The sequence below is a fragment of the Vespula vulgaris genome, chromosome 10 (assembly GCF_905475345.1).
Source record: "Vespula vulgaris chromosome 10, iyVesVulg1.1, whole genome shotgun sequence".
Taxonomy (NCBI): Eukaryota; Metazoa; Arthropoda; class Insecta; order Hymenoptera; family Vespidae; genus Vespula; species Vespula vulgaris.
In genome coordinates this window covers 4,770,011-4,789,169 of record NC_066595.1, presented here as the reverse complement: position 1 = coordinate 4,789,169, position 19,159 = coordinate 4,770,011, and the positions used below count along the sequence as shown (strand labels likewise).

Here is a 19,159-nt window from a genome sequence, read left to right as displayed (position 1 = left end):
GGAACTTTGTTCCTGAAAATGTTGCTTTTATCTTTTTTTCTGCTCCCCCCGTCCCTTCTTCTTTTTCTTCTTCTTGCACTCGTTCTATCATCGAAAATTTTCGATCGAAATACGATCGAGATTGAGGGTAGTTAACGAATCGGAGAAGGCAAAGTTCATGCGAAAACTAAGAATCTACCGAGGATTTACCCGAGGGTACACTAATACGTGTCTCACAAAGGCACTGGCTCGATCGATCGGCCAATACGCTCTACTAGATCCGATTAAATGAAAATACGCGGCTTTACGTGTACTCAGCGGAAGAGGATCCAGCAGAGAGAGAGAAAGAGAGATCTTTTGGGGTCGTCAATAGGATCACGAAATGACAATATGTCTGAAGTCAAGAGATCCTCCGGAACGAGAGACCTGTTTGGACTAATCCGTTAGATTAGGTCTTGCGGTTTACGGTTCGAGAGTTTCTTTCATATAAAGGTTTCAGATCAGAAGTATAATAACACTCATTTCTGCAAATATCGGTATTAAAATGTCCGATTGAAGACTTCAAATGAATTTAAATAAATATCTTAAAATGAATCTCCCTTTTTCCTTCTTTTACACTATCCGATTAAATCAAATAAATAAAACGATCGACTATAATAATAAATATCTTTCAAATTGGAATCGATATAAAAATCGAAATAGATGTTACGTAAAATATAATGATCCTTAACGAAATATCTCCAGTAGATTTAATCTGATTTTTCAATGACGCTGACATTATCGAAGCATCGTTCTTTGGTCACTCATCGTTACATCCTCCCTTTGTTACTTACCGATCGACATTAACGATCTCGAGAAGAAGATTTCTGCCTTGTGAAATGCTAAACAGCCTTTCGAAAAGTGCGGAAAGAAAGGGAAAGGGACGATGAGATAGTCACGTACTTATGGATATCCCGGTATATCCTGATGGTGATGGTGGTAGAGCTTGGAGGTGGTTGTGAGGTTGTGCCGGCGGTTCGGATCGGCGTTATAAGATCGGACACGTCTCTATCTAGGCTCTCTTCGGCAACGTACGGCCGCTTCGGGGACGCCAATATATTTGGAAGAAGCGGAGAACGAGATAGGTGGTTAGGTAGGTAGCCGTGGTGGATGTCGAGCGAGATAGTCGACCGGCTTCGGTAATGGAGACTGCAGGGTGCCGCTAATGCAGTAGCGATGTCACGGTGCCCGGTGCATCGGTATATTCCTTCCCTTCCGCCGTTTTACTTTCGCGGCTACTAAGCCGTGTCCTCCTCGCTTCGCGATATCGACGAGGCGTACGCGTCTCTTTCTCTTTCTCTCTACTTCTTTTTTTGTTTCTTTTTTATTATTTTTTTTCTTTCTTTCTTTCTTTTTTCTTTCCTTTTTTCTCTCTTTCTCTGTCTTTCTCTCTCTCTCTCTCTTTCGTCGCTACGTCGTGCGTTGTCTTGTCTTGCCTTGCCTTGCCTTGCCTTGCCAGCAGCGATCTCGGAGGCAGCTCGATATCTTGGCAATATCGGAACTCTGAAAAAGGGGAAAGAGGGTTTAGCACTGGAACGACTTCGTTCGTCGAGGTAAAAGCCGTTGGATTTCTCTCTACCAACTCTGCTCTCTCGGCCGCTCTCTTTTTCAACGATTATTATTATTATTATTATTATTATTATTATGATTATGATTATTATTATTATCATTATTATTACTATTATTATTTTTATTAATTTTATTATTTTTATTATTATTAATATTACTCTTATTATTATTACCTAGATATTACTGTTATTATTAGCGAGCGAACTAGATATTACCAGGTATAATTAATTTCCACAAGTATAAATAAATAAATATATATATATATATCGATCTATCGAGATTACGATGTTTCCGAAAAACTTTACCAAAGACCCATCATCTGTTTGCAGGATGTTCGGGAGCTTGAAGAGATGTGCGCGATGCCAAGCCGCAATTCTTGCCTCGGAGCTGGTGATGCGCGCGCGCGACTTGGTCTTCCACGTGCGTTGCTTCTCGTGCGCGGCGTGCGCAGTCCTGTTGACAAAGGGCGATCACTTCGGTATGAGGGACGGTACGGTTTTGTGTCGGCTACATTATGAAATGGGTGCGGAACTTCATCCGGCACAGAGCCCACCGGTTCCTGTTTATCCACCGGGTCCACATTACGCCGGACAATTTCCATCTCCCGAATTCCTTCATCATCATCACCACCACCATCATCATCATACGACGGTCGCTGCGGCCGCGGCAGCGGCAGCTGCGGTCGCCGGTCATGGGCCACCTCATCCACATTCGATGCACCCTCAACATCCTCACAGTCACATAAGCCCTGTGCCGCTTCAACCCTCGACGCCGTCAGTCCCCGACGCCGGTTCACCTCCAAAGGTACCCTATTTCAATGGCGCAGCGGCAGCAACAACAGTCGTACCACCACCGAGGCAAAAGGGACGACCAAGGAAAAGGAAGCCTAAGGATCTCGAGGCTATGACCGCCAGTCTCGGTGAGCTTCACATTTACTCACACCTATCTTCTTTATTATTTCTCAAACTCTCTGAATTTTCATGGAACGTCGTAAGGTTTTCTTCTCCCTATTTCTCTTTTTTTTGTATATACATTTTTCTTCTTCTTCTTCTTCTTCTTCTTCTTTGGCAAGATTTCATCCAATCTCCCATTACTTTTAAACCGGAAACTCGCGTTTAGATCAAGATCATTATTGCGTACCAAAATTCCATTCGACGCGTACTACCAATACGTATATCTACCTACATATAATAGTAAGTATGTGAGAACGGAGAACAGGATTTCAATACATGTTTCCCCTCTCTTCTTCAATGTAGTAGGATATCTACTCGCGTAGATCGAGGAAATCGCGGAGAAACGAACGAAGAAACGAATGTTTCTTGCTCGACGACGAAACGAGAGTGAGAGAATGAAAGAGCGAGAAAGATAGATAGATAGATAGAAAGAGAAAGAGAGAGAGAAAGAAAGAAAGCCCTTGTTCCGGATACACGAATCCGATTCTCCTTTCCGCGTGATTTATAGGACGCGTGGGCGTGCGCCGTTTGCCACCGAACCCTGATAAAATTTGTCGCTGCGACATAAATTCACGAATCCGATCCCGAAGGAAGCGCGTACTTGGACGGACTCGCGTGGGTAGTGCCGCGGACACGAGCTCCTCGAGAACTTAATTTCGATTGTTGACCGACCGTGGGAACAACAACTTCGACCGAGTCTCTTCTTCTCTTCTTCTTATCTATCTTTCTCTTTCTCTTTCTCTCTCACTCATTCTCTCATACGTGAGACCACTCTTCTACTCTTGCTCGTTCTATCTTTTCTTTTCCTTTTCGCTGAAGGAGGTTGACCACTGTCGCCTTGTCTCCTGTTCCCTTCTCCTCCTCCTCCTCCTCCTCCTCCTTCTCTACCTTCCTGTTCCTCCAGTTCCTCTATCTACCTAGCTCGTCGTTGTGGAAAAGGATCTTGGGTTTCTTAGTAGTCTTCTCTACTTCTCTACTACTCGCAATCTCTCTCCGGGACATGGCCGGACCCTTCCCTCTTTCTACTCGAGTAAACATTTTTCATATTTCAAGCGGTTCATAGCGGATTTATCTCGTCGTTGAAATGTATAGGTATGTAACTACTTAGGATCTATCGATCGTTTTAATCTACGCGTATGTATGGTAGGTACCATAGGTAGATAGGTATATGTATGTATACCTACGTTCCATTCGTCTCCGAGCTTGTGATTCGCGGCAAGAGGGATATCGGATCTCTCAGTAGCAGGATAGGATCGATCGGTCGATGGAGTTATCCCGACATCGTCGATCGCAGTGTTTCCAAGAGCGCGCGCGAGAGAGAGAGATAGAAAGAAAGAGAGAGAGAGAGAGAGAGAGAGAGAGAGAGAGAGAGAGAGAGAGAGAGAGCGAAAGCGATAGGACGAACCGTCGGAAGTGTACGTCGTTTGCCGTTGTTGCCCGCCACGAGTCTATAGCGCTGTTTGATGTGTATCACGGCTCATTAGCTCCTTGAGTGCAAACAAGAAGGGTGATAGCGTATGCGAAAGGCCGCTGGATACACGGCCAATTACAACTCTATGCAGCAAATAGTTCGCAGACACGATACCTCGTTTTACCGTGGATATATATATATATATGTGTGTATGTATATATGTATGTATCTATGTATATACATGTATATATACTTAACTACATATTTACTATAGTCAATCCCTTTTGCCTTTACGATAAGCCTTCCCTTCTTCGTCTTCGTTGTGTACCTCTTCGGATTTATCTTTAACTTTCAAAAATGTACGTTCTAACCAAAAAAAGATACGACTATTCTAGGTGGAAATCTAATCAAAGTAATTCGATTTACGTTTACAGACTTGAACGCCGACTACATAGACATGCCCTTCGGAAGAGGCGGTCCTGGGACTCCAGGCATACCTGGCTCCAATAGTAGAACAAAACGAATGAGGACGAGTTTCAAGCATCACCAGTTAAGGACGATGAAGAGTTACTTCGCGATCAATCACAATCCCGACGCGAAGGATCTCAAGCAGCTTTCCCAGAAAACTGGCTTGCCAAAAAGGGTACTGCAGGTAAGCTTTAATACCCTTCTCTCTCTCTCTCTCTCTCTCTCTCTTTCTCTCTTCCTCTCTCGCGGACGATGATTCCGCGAGTATGCTATTCGAACGCACGCGCACAGAAGAACAGATAGATCGAGAATCTTTTCTCTCTTTCTCACATCCCTTTACGGTATTTGAACTGCTTCTTTTTCTTTTTTCTTTTCTTTTTTCTTTTTTCTTTTTCCTTTCTTTTTTTTTAACATTCTTTAGCGCACAGCTACTCCCGACTCTCGAACGGTAACAACAGACTTGGCTAGATTTATTTCATATCTACGAAGGTATCTACCAGATAATTTCTTAAACGATTTTGAATGACTTATGAATAAATGGGTTCTCTACAATTTCGTAACGCGTTCCTACTTACGGAGAACAGACTGGCCAACTAGTTAAAGAGAAACTTTCTTCTCGATGACTCGTAGTTACGAACGTTTTCAAACTTTCACGATTGTCCAGCGTTTATTAGAAAATGTTTCAAGTATTAGAGCGTTTATGAATTATTTTTATTAAAGTAGACACGCGTTCGTTCGTCTCTATATCTCTGATCGAGGATGATTTTAATCGTCGCTTTAACGAGATCCAACGAAACAATTTCCCTACCGTTCAACCATCCCGAAGAAACTCCTACGTTCTTCAACGAGAACGTAAGTACTCGTCGATGTTTCGTTCTTCTATTTCAGTGTTCTCTGCAAACTATATTTATACTTGCGACATATTTTTTTCTACCGAAAAAGATAAGAGATGTTTTAAACGCACTCGATTACAAACTTTCTTTTCTTCCATTTACCTATCTTTATCTAAGCTGTACCAGTAATTATAACAAGAAAATATCTTCGCAAAGAAATATCTTATTACCTAGCGTATTCTGAAAAGTTCGTACAAAGATCGCAACAATTTGTTCCTTCATCCAATTTTAAAACTTATCGAATTCAAAAATAGAATATTCTATTTGAAAAAAGAAAAAAGAATCAACGCCTTAAAATAAACGGAAGAGGAAATGGTCGAGATCTCCCTTCAACGTCCTATCATTCAGATAGTACCAATCACTTTTCTTATCCTCCGATGTCCGGACGCGTTCTTCCGCGGTTTCGGAATCATTTTCATTTTCGTTCATTCTTCTCGATAGCATTGACAAATGAAAATAATAACAAAGAAAAAAAAAAGAAATTGTGAAGAATAAAAACAGCAGTAAGCCCGACAGGCTAGATATCGAAACTATTACGAAAATGGTTGAAACGATAGAGAAACGATAGGAAATCAATATCGAATAGTCGAATTTTAAGCACCGAATGGATGATCATAACGAAACAGATGAGGTAGGACGAGGAGAGATGGGATGATGGATGGATGGAGGGAGGGAGCGAAGCGGAGTGCGAAGGAGAAGAGTGGAGGTTGAAAACTGGAGGTTGGAGGGCGGGAGGGAAGGTGCGAGAGGCGAAGCTCGTCGCGCTCGAGTCGCGTCCGACAAAACTTAGCCGGGCGTAGATTTTGACTTGCGCCGGATTGACGGAGGGCCATAATTACGGAGAAAGGCCACGGGCTCGTCGACGGAAATATCACGCGGACGCGCGGTTCTTTTAACTCAACGGCAGCCGGTCCGTGCCGCACTAATTGGGAGGAGTGCGCTCGAGTGCGAGCACGCGCGCGCTACGCGTTCTCCCGCGTGAATATTTTTATAGGGCGGCTACCTACCCAGTTCAAAAAGGGCGAACACGAACGACGAACCACCGACTATCCATCTTCTCGCTCGGTTCTCTCTCTTTCTCTCTCTCTCTCTCTCTTTCTCTGTCTCTTTCTTTCTTTCTCTCTCGTTCTCTTTCTCTTTCTAATACATACATACATGCTCGTTCGACGCCAGACGCAAGATATATTTTTGTAGTTACGCATTGTCGCATGGATATTTGGTAATCTATACTTAGAACCCTCCGCGAGAGAATTTATTAAGCGTATCGAGTCTCATTCTCATCCTCTCTCTCTCTCTCTCTCTCTCTCTCTTACTCTTTTTTGGAATTCATAACTCGGCGTTTGATTAACGCATTCACATCGAATTCTTTCTCTTTATTTCTATTTAATAAGAAAAGAAGAGAAAAGAGAAGAGAAGAAAAGAAAGAGGGAAGAAAAAGGAAAGCCAAAAAAAGGAGAAAAGAAAAAGAAGGTTTTGACTCGTAGAAAACATCGACGCGATCTCGATATAATCGTGAAAGGTATGCTTTTCAAAAGGGCGAAGAAGAGTAAAAGAGAAAGAGAAAGAGAAAGAGAAAAAGAAAGAGAGAGAGAGAGAGAGAAAGGTGTCCTTGGAGCGTTGAGAGTGGTAGGAAAAGAAGAGAGAAAAAGAAAATGCGGAGTACCGACTATGGCAGAGAGAAAAAGAAAGAAAGAAAAAGAGAGAGAGAGAGAGAGAGAGAGAGAGAGAGAGAGAGAAAGAGAGTCAAAGGTGGACGGGACACGAAGAGAGGAAGAAGGAGAGAAAGAGAGAAAGAGAGTAGAGAGGTGGAGAAAGAGGAGGAGGAAGAGGAGGAAGCTATTGTATTCGACGCGGCGTAGGGTTCTTGGTCGCCATCTTGCTTGATATTGATCGCGAAACGCACGAATACTCACTCGCGGCTGCTTTCAGTATATCTATATACATACAAAGAGAGAGAGAGAGAGAGAGAGAGAGAGAGAGAGGAGGAAACGTAGAAACGCTTTCTCGTAGACGCGAGTTGGGTGTGCGCGCGCGCGCGCAGGGCCGTCCGTCCTTCGAAGGCAAAGGGGGAGGAGAGAGGTCCTCCTCGTTTCTCCGCTTCTCGTCGACGTCGCAGCAGCTCGGTGGCTGTTTCGGTTCGCGGGGGAGGAGACTATCTTGAAAATGGCGACGTGCATCGAGAGCACACGGCCGTCTTTTATCTATCGGGAGAATAAAAAGGAAAGGGTGAGAAGGAGGAGGAGAGCGTAGGGACAGGAAGGGAAAGAAGAGAAAGACAGAGGAAGAGGACTTCTCCCCTACTATCCTCTTCCTTTCGTTATATATCGTACTATTGTGTCGACGATGTAGTTATATTCTCGTTGCTCAGAGGGAAAAGGAAACCCTTTTTCGTCCTTTCAAACCTCCTATCTTTCTTTTCCTTTCTTCTTTCTTCTTTAGTCGTATTTATCGTACTTGTCAAATGTCTCTCTTTCTCTCTTTCTTGCTCAGGATATATATATACACATATTTACCTTATACTTGCATATTTAAAGTCCGTATGCTTTTGGAATAGGTCTTAGATATAAGACGAAGAATCTTAAAGGCGTATTCATTTAAAGATCGTACATATTAGTACTCGGTCGACCTACTTCATAAATCCCTTTTGGAATATCATCGTACCTCATGGAAGTGCTCCGAAGCGAGAATCTGACGCGACTCGCGCGGAAATAGAATCTCTCGACGACTTTGACGAATTTCGTTAGGAAGGAGACACAATGGTGTCTTTGACGGGCCGCGGATCGACCCTCCCCCTTCGCTTCTTCTCATCGCGTTATGAAGCGAATCGTTTGTGCGGTCATCTCGCCGACATAAATCATGCTCCGTGAATCTTCTTTATTTATTTATTTTTCTGTTTTTTTTTCTCCTTTCTTTTTTTCTTTCTTTTCCCTTTTCTTTTCCTTTTTACTTCTCTTTTTAATCGTACCCGAGCTCCTCCCAAACGACAGTAAAGACATTGACGACGAACGTTTTCTCGATGAAATTATCTTACGATTACAGTTATAGCTATCACGATCGTTTATAAAAAACAAAAGTATTATAGTTATACGAGCGTGTCCCTTGTTTTAATTTCTGTTCGCAGGTTTGGTTCCAAAATGCACGTGCCAAATGGCGACGCATGGTATTGAAGCAAGAAGGGAAATCGGACAAGTGCGATAGCGTTGTAGATGGAGGTTCCTTGGGTGATCTCGAACTTTATGGCAACAGCGGCGGAAGTGGTGGCCCACCGATGAGCCCTCCCTTCATGCTAGGTGGCCCTCATAGTCCAGCATCCCTGGCGTCCTTGGATTGCGCGTGATCAACCTTTGGAATTTGCACGATCGATGAAGACAATTCAAAAAAAAAAAGAAGAAGAAAAGAGATGCTACAAAATGATCACTAATTTCTTCGGGGGTGGGGAGTCTGGCTCGACGCTTCCAAAAGGCGATTCGTTGTTTCTTCTTTTTTTTTCTCTTTTTCTTTTCCAGTTTTCTTTCTTTTTTTTTCTTCTTCTTTGATAAATCCCCTCTCGTGCGAAAGTTTCCTTTCTCTTTCGATGAATCGGTGGGAACGAATACCAGCCAATCGAGTACCGATGGAGATTATCATCGATTTATAGAAACTCTATCCGTGCCGTGTTACGAAAGTTAAAAAGGAAGCAGAAGAAAGAAAGAAAGAAAGAAAAAACCAGAAGAATAATAACTTCGTAGGAAAAGATAATCGAAAATAGTCGAGAAAATTCCTTGTATTTATTGTAGTCCTAATCGGCGAACGTCCGTAAACATCCTTTCTTGTATAGAAAAGAGAGCTTCGTCTCGCTTAAACTGAAGGGAATTATTTCTGAAGGATGCCAAGGAAGGGAGCCTTCTGCTGAAAGCAATGTAATTAGTTAACGATGTCTATTTATTGGTGTAATCGCTCAGAGGTAATAAAAAAAGAAAAAAAAAATAATAAAAATAAACATAAAAAAACAAGCATTAGCTAACGATAAAACGATTACGATGCAAGCGAGCTGCCCTGAAATTCAACGTTTCGATACTTCGACAACTCCTTTTTTTTCTCTTTATTCCGATAGAATCATCTGACGAATGATATATATATATATATGTAAGTACCTAATACATCGTTTTGAATCAATCGAAACCTTTACACGAAGCTTTTTGGCACGTGAAAAAAGATAAAAGGAAACGTAAAAAACGAAACATTGAATTTCGTCGACGATGTAACACTCGATATTTATAATTCAATACGATCGCGATTTTTGTTGCTCGGAAGCCAACGAGCGATGGAATCCTTGACGTAATTATCATAATTGTTGTATATAAAGGACGTTCCTCGAATTCTTCTTAAGGCACCGCTATAGGTTGTAGGGTTATAATTGCATTCGGTAGCGGTCGTGTTTTAGACAACGGTAATAATGATGATGACGACTATTATTATTATTACTTCTATTATTAATATCCTTGTAACGAATGGAACGATTGTCTAATTTTACAAGATGATTTTTTCATTGAATATATTTTGACAATATAGATACGTTTGTCGATTACTCTTAGCGACCTAGCTTAGTTCCTCTCACCTTTCGATAAAGTTCAACGTATCGTTATAAAATTTCTTATTCGAGGTCAGGAGAATGGACGGAGAAGGAAAATCAATAATATCTTTTACGATCGATTCGCTGCTTTTCATTATTATGCCATTTACTCTACGTAAGTATTTATTACTTAAACTACGATCGTAGCATAGCGAGAAAAGGTAAGTCCATTTTATATTAAGCGAACTTTATTTATCTCTGAGAAAAAAAATGTCATGAATTTTTCACGAACATAAACGATACGAAATAGTAAGAGACGCGAAGAAGGCGGCCGATTTTTCTCATGGAAACGATCACGTCTTTTCTGTTCTTTTTTTTTTTTTATTTACTTTCCTTCCTTTTTCTCTCTTCATCTCTCCGCTTGATTAACTAAGATTTTTGATCGGCAATCGTTACATGAAATTCATTTTAATTATAGAAATAAAATAAAACGAATCGATTAAATTAAAATCCGATCTTTGTGGCTTCAACCATTTTATGCAAAAAAAAAAAAAAAACAAAAAAAGAAGAAGAAAAGAGAAAGAAAAAAAACCGGTCAATTACGGCGAAATTTCGAGATGCTACGATACTATGAATAAAACGACTTTCTAGTATAGCATTTCCTCGAGATAGAAACGTACACGTAGAAGATAGTATGTACATATATATATATATATATATATATATATATATATATGCATGTATGTATGTATGTATATATGTATATATGTATATTATGTATGTTATGTATATATACACGAATGTGCCTATTTTCGAATGGCTCTCGTACGTCTCTCGGGTATTCGCAAGCACAGAAGCCGTACCGATTTAACGGCTCGATTATGCGAAGCTATGAAACGCGATGCACCTCGCGGTGCCGGGACATTAAAATTGAAATTATAAGCTGCCGCGGCAGATCGAATTATGCAAGAGTACATAACCGTCTACGTGTAAATTTTCTTTTGCCTTGCGTACATAACGTTGCCCGCCCATAAAAGTCCTCATTAGTTATCCGTTTATCTCCTTGCCTCATACTCGTTTTCTTATCCTTCCCCTTTCTCTCTTCCACCTCCTTCTTCTCTTTTTCTCCTTCTCCCCCTCCCCCTCCTCCTCCTTCTCTTCTTTTTCTTCTTTATTCTATTACTCGATAATCAACATTTCCAGTTTTTTACTCGTAACTATTCAAATTTCACTTTCAACGTGATATCGTTCCTTCGTCTTTTATCTTTGATGTTATTTAATATAAGATTCAATTTTAAACGCATAAACTTTCGATTCCAACCGAGTTCGTTTTCTTTCAAGAAAATAAGAGAGAGGGAGAGAGAGAGAGAGAGAGAGAGAGCAGACTTTTCCGGCGGAAGAAGGGGCTACTCCGTTTACGGTAAGACGGAAGGTATATACGCTTGACTCTCTTCTTATTTTCCATCTCTTTCCTTCTTCTTCTTCTTCTTCTTTTCCCACTCGTGGCCCATGCAATATGCATCGAGTAGGTAGCAAAGCCCCGTGGTCGTCGAGCTAACGCATGACGTACTACAGCGTGATACGATTTCAAGTCGAGATTATTCTTTGAATTCTAAGACGTTTCAAAGGGAACCATGGATGTAAGGAAGGAAGAAAAAAAGATAGAAAGAAAGCAAAGAAAGAAGGCAAAGAAAGAAGGAAGAAAGGAAGGAAGGAAGGAAGAAATGGTACGAAAGGTAAGAACGACCAAGAAAAAGAACAAAATTGAAGAAAGAAGAAGCTCAGGAATCAAGAATGGTAGGTCAAAAGAATTGGTACCGAGAATTGTGTTCTGAAGAGGAGATTCGATATCTTTTATATATTCGAATAATTCACTCTCTTTCTCTATAAAATTTACTTCTCTGAAAATAAAAAAGAGGAAAAAAGAGAAGAAAGAAGATATTAAAACGAAATAAACTATTAATCATTTTCATTTTGTTATCTTACACATTTTCTTCGATTTATGATAAGGACGCGCTAACGTTCTCCAGTTACGTCATTATTATCTATGCATCTTCAAAATGTCGATCGACATTTCTTTTGTTTGAAAAGCCATAAGGGTGAATCGAACGAGCATTCGATTCACATTCGACGAGCGTTCGTTCTCGAACCCGATGAGGCGTGATCGAGGATACCAAAAGATTCCTAGATCTTTCCTGTGATGTCAAGCTCTCCTCCAGTGTTCTCCGACCGGTTCGGAAAGGATCGAGATGTCGATAACGCGGATGATCGATGCCAGCTTCGGAGACAAGGGGAGACCTTTCGATAGACAACGGCGAGACCGTGTCGCCTCTTGGCGACGTCTCATTTACTTCGTCAAATACAACATGACTTCTCTTCTCGTCTACTCGAAAAAAAAAGAAAAAAAAAACAAATGGAAAAACAAAAAAATTCTTGAGGGATTTTACGTAGCTTCGTATCTGTTTATTCCACGTGTGAATTATCATATATATTAAATATTATATATATATATATATATATATATATATATGTGTGTGTGTGTGTGTATATATCATACGATTTTACGATCGACGGCTCTTTTATATCCAACTGTGGGAATCGTTAAATTCATAAAGCACTCCTTGTGTATCACCGACTCCATTAGTTACGATAATGGGAATCGCTGCGATGACTTAATGCACGTACAACAGAGATATACATACGATGTATGTTAATAAAAAAAGGGAACGTGCATAATCGAGAATAAGATTCTTGCGCGTATCAAAAGAATACACGTGACTGTACGAGCATGCTCCTCGTTGAAAATCGCATAAATATAGATAACGAATGAACGATTGAGTGAGAAAGATAGCGATGAGCACCTAAATACATAAACGTATTTTAAAGTCGAACGACTTTCATAATATTTTACGATTATTAAACAATTCGCGATGATCTTATCTAATATCTCTCTCTCTCTCTCTCTTTCTCTCTCTCTCTCTCTCTACGAAGATCTCCGCGTTATAATGAAAATTATTAGATAACTGAAAAAAGTTTGAAAAATGATTCATGAAGCAAAGAATTAATATAGAAATGACGATTTTACGAATTAATCGTGAATTGATTAAACGATTTAAACGAATTCGAGATTAATCGGTATATTTAGATTCCGAGAAAAAAGGAAAATATTTTTCATCGATTTTCACGTTCGTCAATCGAAAATTTTACCAAGAGTGAAATTTTCTACTAGTACCTTCGTTCACTCTCACATCCCTTTGCCTGGTTGCATTTCTCTCGAGTTTACGATTCATGGATTCTACCTCTCTCTCTCTCTTTCTCTCTCCCTCTCTTTTTTTCTCTCTTTCTCTCTTCATCCCCCTCGTTTCCACGTCTGCTTCGCAGTCGTATCAGAGGAGCCCTTTCTCGCGAATACTCTCCGCGGTACTCGCGCAACCCTTATCCCGAAGACCTTTAACGCCCTGGATCGAGTTCACGCTCGAATACCATCCGACAAGGAAATACGAGAGACTCCTTCTCGGTGTTCCTCTCATTTTTTTCCTTCTTCTTCCTCCTCCTCTTCTTCTTCTTCTTCTTCTTCTTTTTTTTCCTTTTTTCTTTTTCTTTTTTTGTCGCTCGTGACTTCGCCAACGAAACGACATTGAATACTACCAAGATGGAAGATACGACTCGTTGGAATTCTTTTTTTCTTTCTTTTTTTTTTTTTATGTGTATATACTTCTTTTTTCTCTTTCCACCAAGACAATCTATGAAATATCACGTAGAGAATTTTATATGAAAAATATTATATCAAATATATTATTCGATAGATTTCAATGTTAGATTAAAAAAGATAGGTCGATATGAATATCCCTTTATAGAACATAAAGATCTAATATGGATCTACAGGAATAAAATATGTGAATGTACTATAAAAAGTGATTTTAAAAAAGAATACTTAAAAAGAAAAAAATTGTAAAAGAAACAAAAAGTAGGAAATTTTGTTGTACTTTTCCTTGTTCAGATATTCATACATGATTCGTTCTCGTACTTGTAACTTACACGTACTATCGTTCTTTACATATCTCTGCGAATCATTGAGTATACATTTTTGTTAGATCTATAGATCCTTTTTTCTTTATATATATATATATATATATATATCCACACAGTATCAACTTCGACGTTATATTTCTTCGCTCAGAACGCACACAGAAACGTATCTACATAAAATATTTTCGTATCTCTTTGAGAAATGGAAGTTCTCTATTCCCTTTAGTCCGGATGCACAGACGGATTCAAAATTTTCTCCTCTTTTTCGTTCCTGGTAATACTACATGGATCTTCTCCAGAAAGTCTCAGAGAACGGTGCTTAGAGTTTTGCGCGCACGCACGCATGCACAGAGAGAAGGCACGTGCTACGTTGTGTCAGGAGGGAAAGGGGCCAGAATAGAGAGAGAGAGAGAGAGAGAGAGAGAGAGAGAGAGAAAGAGAAAGAGAGACAGAGAGAGAGAGAGAGACTTTTGACGCCCTATGTCACGCTCGGATACCATTCGACAAGGGGCGCCGCTCTTCGCGGCCAATAATTCAGACTTCAAGGCGCGAGCGTGAAGATCGCCATGACGGAATATCAAAAGCGCCGTACTTTACGCCCTCTCTCTTTCTCTCTCTTTCTCTCTCTTTCTCTTTCTCTCTCTTTCTCTTTCTCTTTCTCATGCGCTTTGCAGTTTCTCAAAGCGTCTGCTTCGACATTGCGAAAGGGAGAGGAATACGAGACGCATAGACGTCGAAACTAAGGGAGTACTGATGTATATTATACGTATTGTATTATATTCTACAAAAGTATTATATAAATCGATATTTATATCTCTATATCGATTTAATATCATTAGTCATTACGTGGATAAGCGTGAAAAATAATTCATATTTTATATTTTAGATACATAGGTATTATTAATAGTATAATTCCGAATCAACGAAATATCCTGAACGACGTTGTAATATTTCTTTAATCTCTCCTCGTATACAATTTTTCACGAGTGCGTATATTAAATTATAAAAAAGAAAAATCGTCCATCATAATTATTATACTTTGCAAAATATTATATAAATCGATATTTATAACTGCACATCTAATATCTTTCATCACTGATAAGCGTTTAAACAAAATTATCTATCCTATATTTTGCAGATAGATATTATTAAAAAATATGATCTTGATCAAGGGAATATTCAAAACGAAATTCTTATTGGCTTACCTGTTTCCTCTACATATATACATTATATACATTTCCCACTGGTCGAAGCGTATATGAACCATAAAAAATTCGTTTGTCCAACGTTTTTCTTTCGAGGAGTGACAAAGCATCGAGGTCAAAGCTGAAAAAGGAAAAGGAAGAAAAGTTAAAGAGAGAAATGGGCAAAAGAGGATTGTCGAAATCGTGGTTAAAAGGGTAACTGGGTAGGTAATATAAGAAAACAAAAAAATTAGGGTAAGGGGGTGAGGTTGGAAGGTGTTTGACTCGGTGTATTCGAATACGACGAGAGTTTCCTTGAGACGACCTTCGCGCTCGCGTGCACACGGGACTAACCAACCCCATCGCTATTCTAGAAGTCTCGGCGCCTATGACGAGGCCGACGAAAAAATACGAGCGCTATAGAGAAAGAGAGAGAGAAGAGAATACGAATGAGAAGTAGGATGGTGAGGAGATACAGGACAAGAAGGAAGAAGTGGAGGAGGAGGAGGAGGAGGAGGAGAAGGAGGAGAAGGAGAAGGAGGTGGAGAACTTCCTCCGTGGTCGCGCGGGTGACAAACAACCGCGTGCGGATTCCACGGATCCGCAGGGCGCGCAAAGTCCGCGCTAATTAGCGGTTCACGAGCGTGCCGAAAAAGAGACGGTGAGCGAGAAGAAAGAGAAGAAAAAGATGGCGCTGTGCTGAGCGTGGCGCGAGCAAGGATGAGAGAGAGAAATATATATATATATATATATATATATATATATATATATATATAGAGAGAGAGAGAGAGAGAGAGAAAGAAAGAGATGAGAAATGAAAGAAAGGGAAAAGGAAGAAGAAGAAGAGGAGGAGGAGGAAGAAGAAGAAGAGACCACGACGACGATGAGGAAGAAGGAAAAAGGAAGACCTGCCTCAAGATGGTAGGCCACGGTGTGAGTGGGCCATTTGAATATATCGACTTTGGACAGTGAGCGATGTTACACCTGCCGCTGAGAGTCAGCGTAATAGCCGCGAGATGTCACGTTGGGGTACAAACCGAAACAAAATTCCTAAATTACCCCTCTCGGGGTCTAAAGTATTAACCCTCGTTGTTTCGAGCTTTTTTGTTTCTTCTTCGTTTCTTTTTTTTTTCTTTTTAAATAGTATCCCAACTTATATCGTACCTTTACCACAAAGAACATTTCTTTTTGTTCCGGGCTTTCGTTTTACATCGATCGCGCGTTGACGTATTATTAAGATCGAAGAAATCTTTTAATCTAATCGGAATTAATGCAAATAGTTGAAAAAAAGGATTATTGACGTACATGCATAACAGTGTTTAATAAATGGTAATTAATCACTGCTGACGAGTATCACTTCGTTAAAATATTTTTGTTATGAGAGTAACAATTTTGACGATAAATCCGTCGATCCTTTGATCCTATTTCGATTCGATACGCAACATTGAAATCGTCTAGTAGAAATAAATCGTCTGTTACGTGTTCGAACGTTCCGAAGAAAGTTGGTTTGTTTGTCGCGGGCCGATTCGGTAGCAGACCAAGCAGAGATACCACCCGTTATTTTAGGGTGTCTGGGTTGCGAAGAAATTTTTGTCGGACGATGTACTCTGTGCTTTCCGTTCCTGATATACGTAACTGCACGCATCACCGCCGAGCAAAGTCGGTAGGCGGAGCTAAGAGAAGACACGCATGGTTGTTATACTCCTTTGCGTATTTGTCAACAAGATCGCCCACGTGGCTATCTAGGTATAGATAAGAAAACCCTTTTAGCTTTTACCCATGGAGTGTTAAAAAAAATATTTCCGTTTGTGTACGTGGTGTTTAAAGAAAAAAAAAAAATTATAGGTAGACGATATCGAAATAAATAAATATAATTTTCTCAAGATTAAACAAATATTAAAATTATATGGAGTATATAATTTGGAAAAAAATGTTTAAAAAGCAGATTATTCGTTTTATTTAAATCTAATTTTTTCTAAATCGCGATACAGTGCATATAGAAAAAGTGATTCGATTTGAAACAACAGGCGAATAAATCTTTTTTATTCATAGAAAGTATAATACTTATCTATTTCACAATAATAATAACGTCCTTAATACATTACACAACAATACCATCACAATGAATCTTCTCATTGCGTTATCATCGTTATTGTTATCAACGTTAATAATCCGATCGAACGAAATCCTCGTAATCGATCGATGACGTAAGTATCGCAGCGAAGATCGATCCGGTCGTTGGCGGTCCGACGCCAAGCCGTTGTCTACTCCCTAACGAGCCGCTTATATCAGTCGATTAATTAAAATGCATTTTATTTTGCAAAGAATCGATCGGCATGGCGCCAAGCTCGTGACCGTTCGTCTGCATCCAAAGATCGATTCTCTATTCTTTCGAACATTTGATTTAATCCTTTTCTATTTTCTATCTTTTTTTCTCTTTTCTTTGTATCTTCTTTTTCTTTATCATTTTTTATCCCCTCTCGTGTATTTTCTATAGCTTATAAAGTAAATTTGATCGAAGGAATAAATAAAGATATAGAAAATTTGAGATTATAGGAATAAATAAAAATATAGAAATTCTTTATGCAAACGAAATTCAACCACGCCTATGGATTCCATTTCTCTATTGGAATGTATATTTTAAAGGGACAACCATAGAGACTGCATTACGCTTGGGATCGGGCTTGGTAATGACGGACGCCTAAATGAAGATGACAGGCGATATAAATTATATTGATTTACGAAGAACGACGCGAGTTCTATCGCCTCCGGCAGTCCGACAAGGATTGGAGAGAACTGCCAAGCGCATCTCGAGTCAGGGTTTGTTAAACGCTCACCTCGTCGAAAGATTTCGTCGCAAAGGAGATAAATGATTTCGAGGAATCGTAAATGAAAATGCGCGAACGAGTCCGACGGATCGAGGAGTCCCGACGATAAATCATATGCGATCCTAGAGATCGATGAATACATTTCTACATTTCCTTCTCTTTTTTCTTCTTTTTCTTTCTTTATGCATCTTTCCTTTTTTAACCCACCTACCTACTTACCCATCGTCAAGAACCAGTTGGTAAAATTCGAGATATCAAATTGACGGATGACAAAATTGTCTTGGTTGTAATTAACGATTAACACCTACGCTCGATAATCGAATTTGTTTGATCCGAGTATACCTAACTAATCTATCGATTTTGTTTTGTACCTTTTTTCGATACCTGAACTTGCTGATATCTACCTGTCAACGAAAGAAGAGAGATGACGAGCAAGTACAATAAATATAAAAGAGGGGAATCGACGGATGCACGTGGTCCTTATTTTAGCTAGTGCTTGCAAAAGGGTAGGAAAAGAATTGGACGAGAGATAGAGAGATAGATCGCTCGATAGATAGATGGATAGATAGATAGATAAATAGATAGATAAAGAAGGAACGAAAGGGACTCCACCGAGTGACGATGTTACGGGCTGGTTGTCCAGGGGAGGCAGAATCTAAATTAATTGACGGCCAATCTCGTATAAGGCTCATAGCTCGTTAATTGGCAGCTTATAGGCGAACGACCCTCGTTAGTTAAAGCGCCGTAACCACCTCCCGCGTTTCGTCGAGGAGAGAAAGAGAAAGAGCACGTGCTGCGTTTCGGGACGCGTTATTTCAGCCGAGCAGGTTACATACGTGAACGCAACGCGACATCCTCGGACATCGGTGACGCATAACGAGAGCGCACAGGTGCACTTTCGAAATGCGAGCCACGACGATGCTTCGGTGAACCGTCGAGCTTTTAACGACATAATCCAGCATATAGATACGAGCTGCGGATCGATTCTGAACACAACACCCATGTCGTTTTTCTCCATATACTTTCGTTATTTATCATACTTGTTCTTATTTCTTTCTTTTTTTTTCATTTCTTTTTTTTACTTTTCTTTTCTTCCTTTTCTTACGAATCGACGATATCTTACGATCGTCGATACTTCGAATAACGAAGTTTATCGATAACTCTTGTAATGAAATTTTCTACTAATATTTCTTCTTTCGAAAAAAAGAATGTAAAAAATTATATATATATATATATATACTCTCTCGCACTAAT

At 39.9% G+C, this 19,159-nt stretch overlaps 1 protein-coding gene across 1 annotated transcript in view; it reads left to right on the top strand.

Moving 5' to 3' along the window:
• The window catches only part of LOC127067029 (protein apterous-like), a 40,785-nt gene extending 30,906 nt beyond the window's left edge, over positions 1 to 9,879 (top strand). Inside the window, exons 4-6 of the mRNA XM_051001480.1 lie at positions 1,917 to 2,506; positions 4,386 to 4,603; positions 8,434 to 9,879. Of these exons, the coding sequence (XP_050857437.1) occupies positions 1,917 to 2,506; positions 4,386 to 4,603; positions 8,434 to 8,649 (1,024 nt within the window). The 3' untranslated portion in view covers positions 8,650 to 9,879. The remainder of the gene's footprint in view (positions 1 to 1,916; positions 2,507 to 4,385; positions 4,604 to 8,433) is intronic.
• The last annotated feature ends 9,280 nt before the right edge of the window (positions 9,880 to 19,159 follow it).